A 3547-nucleotide genomic window follows, 5' to 3' on the forward strand; every position below is an offset into this window, starting at 1 on the left:
CTGATAGGGTTACTCATCACAGACATAAATGAGAAAGGGCAAGAGGGGAATCTACAATTCCAAATTGTAATTCAAAAAACAACTGCATAATTCTAATTCTAATTCAGTTTTCAATTTCAATTCAATTTGCGCATCACTCCGGGTCAGTCCGTGTATGTTGCATTCATCAGTTTTTTATTTAATACTGAAAGCAGAAATATGAGAATACCATGCCTTTTTCAAAAACAAGAATGTTTTGTTTTTATGCTTTAAATATCCATGCAACTATAGCAGCGGATGACTATTATTCTTTTACATGGAACTGAGGAAGAACTGATGTTGGTCGACCAATCAGTGGAAAGAGGCATTTCATGCCTGTCCTACATGTGGAAATAGAATATTCAAGCTGTTTATCCATTTTCTATCCCTGAACATAAAAAAAAACAATAAAAAAATCAAGCTGAATTCATGCTTTTTAGAAAAAAACTAAAAAGGCACCATTTTCTCATTCTTCTGCTTTCAGTATATACTGTATATATAAAAAATAAAAAAAATGAATGCAAAATACAAAATGTCTAGTTCAAATGTCAAAAAATCTCATTGAGCATTTAATTGTTATTTTAAAACAATCCCAAATACCAATTTCATATTCTAATTGAAGTTCAAAGTTCATTCAGACTTCAAAACTCAAATTCAAAAAGGCATATAAGTGATGCCAATCAACAGCAACAATTTTGAGCAACGAAACATAATAAAGATCTAAACATTACAGCTGTTATGGTTACACACGTTGGAAGGATTCATTCAGAGGTAAAATCAATACAACTCGTTCTCAGCAAATATTTACTAAAGCAAAGGCAAACTGAAGCTGCAAACAACCTTGAGCTACAGTTCCCATCTTTCTCCCAATACCACTGATTCACACACACACACACACGCACAGCTCCTCCTACCGATTTTCTGTACGACAACAGTGAGTCGTCTGATGAGCTCCTCCAGAGAATCCTCTCCCATCTTCACCCATAGGATCATGATGAGCAGGACACAGAGAATCAGGAGCAGCGGAGGCACGCAGCTCTGCTGTTCAGGAGAGAAGGATTCTGAAGAGGGGAGAGAGGAAGCCGTCTCGCTGCTTAAACCAGCCCTGCTGCTGCTACTGGAGATGCTGGGGAGAGAGAGAGAGAGAGACAGAGACAGAGAGAGACAGAGAGAGAGAGAGAGAGAGAGGTGCCTCAGCAAAGCGGCAAGGATGAGACAGCAACACACTGACACACATACACACTCACGCTCTGCATCAGCCATGCTGAGTCAACACACACACACACACACACACACACACACAGGTAAGCGAATATGAGTGATTTTAAGGTCACTACATGATTCTATGGCAGCAATGCATGCACAGACTGTGAACATGCATGTGCTCATAACAGCAATTATGCATAACTGTGTGTGTGATATGTCATATTCATTTCTTATCCTCTAACAGCTAGAACAGAGTCTGAGATAATAACAAATCACATCTGATAGACTGCAGACACCTGAGGGCAGTGCTTTATAGATCATCATTAAGGTCATGAAAGGACATTTGGGTTTATTCTGGGTTAATTCAGTTATTTTTTATTTTGGTATGTTGTGAGCATATTTTCATGAATATTAAATGGCTCACATTCTTTCATACTGTTTAAAGCTAATATCTGCACAAATGTAGCACAAAGAACCATGGGTGAGTTTAGTGCTGCATTACCTGTCCTGTATCGTATCGTAGGTCCACCTCGAGAAGAGCCCAGATATGATCCGTAGTTTAGGAACATGGCGACATCGCCATCTTGTGCTCGAGAAGCAGAATTACAAGATGCGTGACGTTGCGTTTTCGTGGAGAGGGTCATTATTGCAAAATAAACTAAGATGCGACCACTTACCAAATAAATACATGCATATAAAATATGAACTTGTTTTGAAATTGTTTAATCTTACTTGTAGTTAGCCTTACGCTAAGTTAAGAAAAATACAGTTACAGCTTTCCAATCGGCCTAGCAACAAGATGAACACTGCAACATGAATACTATTATTAATCTGCAATCCAAGTTAGTTTATAAATGAACTAGTTAGTATATTTAGCTACAATGTGTCTATTATCTAACAAAATAGCGCAACTCGGATTTTAAAAGTCCCCTGTAGAAATATGCAAATTAGAACCGTTGGCCACCTCAGAGTCTGCCTTCTAACAATCAGCATCCTTAGAAACGCTTTAAACAACTCAGAACGTCAGCATTCATCATAACATCGTAATATACATCACATACATAATTCACCCGCTATATTGCTAAATGTATCCGATTTTTCATATCAAAAGAAAAATATAGGTGATACCTGGCTACTCTTGAGACTCCCCTGCTTCCCGCCCGCACGTACTTTGACTTGATTGGTTACAACATGTTTATGACGTAGAGAGTTAGGGTGATTTCAAATTGCAATCTTTTTTTCACTGCAGTTTTAAGGAGAAAATACTCTGCGATGGTGTTGATGAATTTGAACATACTTTGTCTTAAAGGGGTGGTATAATGCCCCTTTCACAAGATGTAAAATAAGTCTCTGATGTCCCCAGAGTGTGTATGTGAAGTTTGAACTTAAAATACCCCACAGATATTTTTTATTTTTAAAGCATGTTAAAATTGTCACTTTTTGAGGGTGAGCAAAAACGCGATGTGTTTTGTGTGTGTCCCTTTAAAAATGCAAATGAGCTGCTTCTCCCAGGGCGATATTTTTTTCCCCAGGATGGTAAGGGAAGACTCATGAATATTCATTAGGGAAGTCATCCCTGATTGGTCTTAACCCCAGTGACGGGTAGGTTTAGGGGCGGGGTTAGGGAGGTCATAATACCCCCAGTGATGGGTAGGTTTAGGGGTGGGTTAGGGGTAGGTCATCAGACCAATCAGGAATGACTTCCCTAATGAATATTCATGAGTCTTCCCCTACCATCCTGAAAAAAAAAAAAAAATCGCCTCCCGGGGACAGAGGGCGGAGCTTCAAAGGCTCGCGTTAGCCTGCAGACACACACTGAAAATGTAAAAAAACGTTTAGCCTTTTATGTTCAAACCGGAGTCTGACAAAGATGGAGACTCAATAGAAAGTGACAACATGTAGAATGCAAAAGGAAATTTCAGAATGGTTAGTTGAAGATTTTATGTAGCTGATGTGGAGCTAACTATTTTCTAGTCATTGATTAGCATATTCTGTCATAGAGTTCTGGGGGGTGGGGTTTATGTAAATTTTATTGACTACATTGCTCATTGTAGTCCATACCAGCCATTTGTTGTAGTCCTTAAAAAGTGATTTCTGTAAAAGAAAATATCTCCCTTTGCTTTGAACTTTGAAACTTTGCAGATGTTGTCACAAATATATACAAAGTGGTGTTTTGTTGATACTAGGCTATATTTAAATATCTTCAATATTACATTTAAGTTTTAAAAATGATTAGTCATAAAACATCTTGCTTACACGGTTTCATAATGAACCAACTCTTTCAGCACTTTGAATTGGACAGGAAATGAAAAGCAACACGATT

General features: G+C 38.1%; 1 protein-coding gene across 2 annotated transcripts in view; it reads right to left on the reverse strand.

Moving 5' to 3' along the window:
- Window positions 1-1087, reverse strand: part of mcf2la (mcf.2 cell line derived transforming sequence-like a) — a 78654-nt gene extending 77567 nt beyond the window's left edge. The window contains exon 1 of one of the 2 annotated variants that reach the window (XM_082164707.1): window positions 933-1087. In XM_082164707.1, the coding sequence (XP_082020833.1) occupies window positions 933-1011 (79 nt within the window). In that variant the 5' untranslated portion in view covers window positions 1012-1087. The remainder of the gene's footprint in view (window positions 1-932) is intronic. The other variant, XM_082164712.1, reaches the window with a different exon arrangement.
- Window positions 1088-3547: the final 2460 nt, after the last annotated feature.

This window comes from Leuciscus leuciscus (assembly GCF_965113295.1).
Source record: "Leuciscus leuciscus genome assembly, chromosome: 3".
NCBI lineage: Eukaryota > Metazoa > Chordata > Actinopteri > Cypriniformes > Leuciscidae > Leuciscus > Leuciscus leuciscus.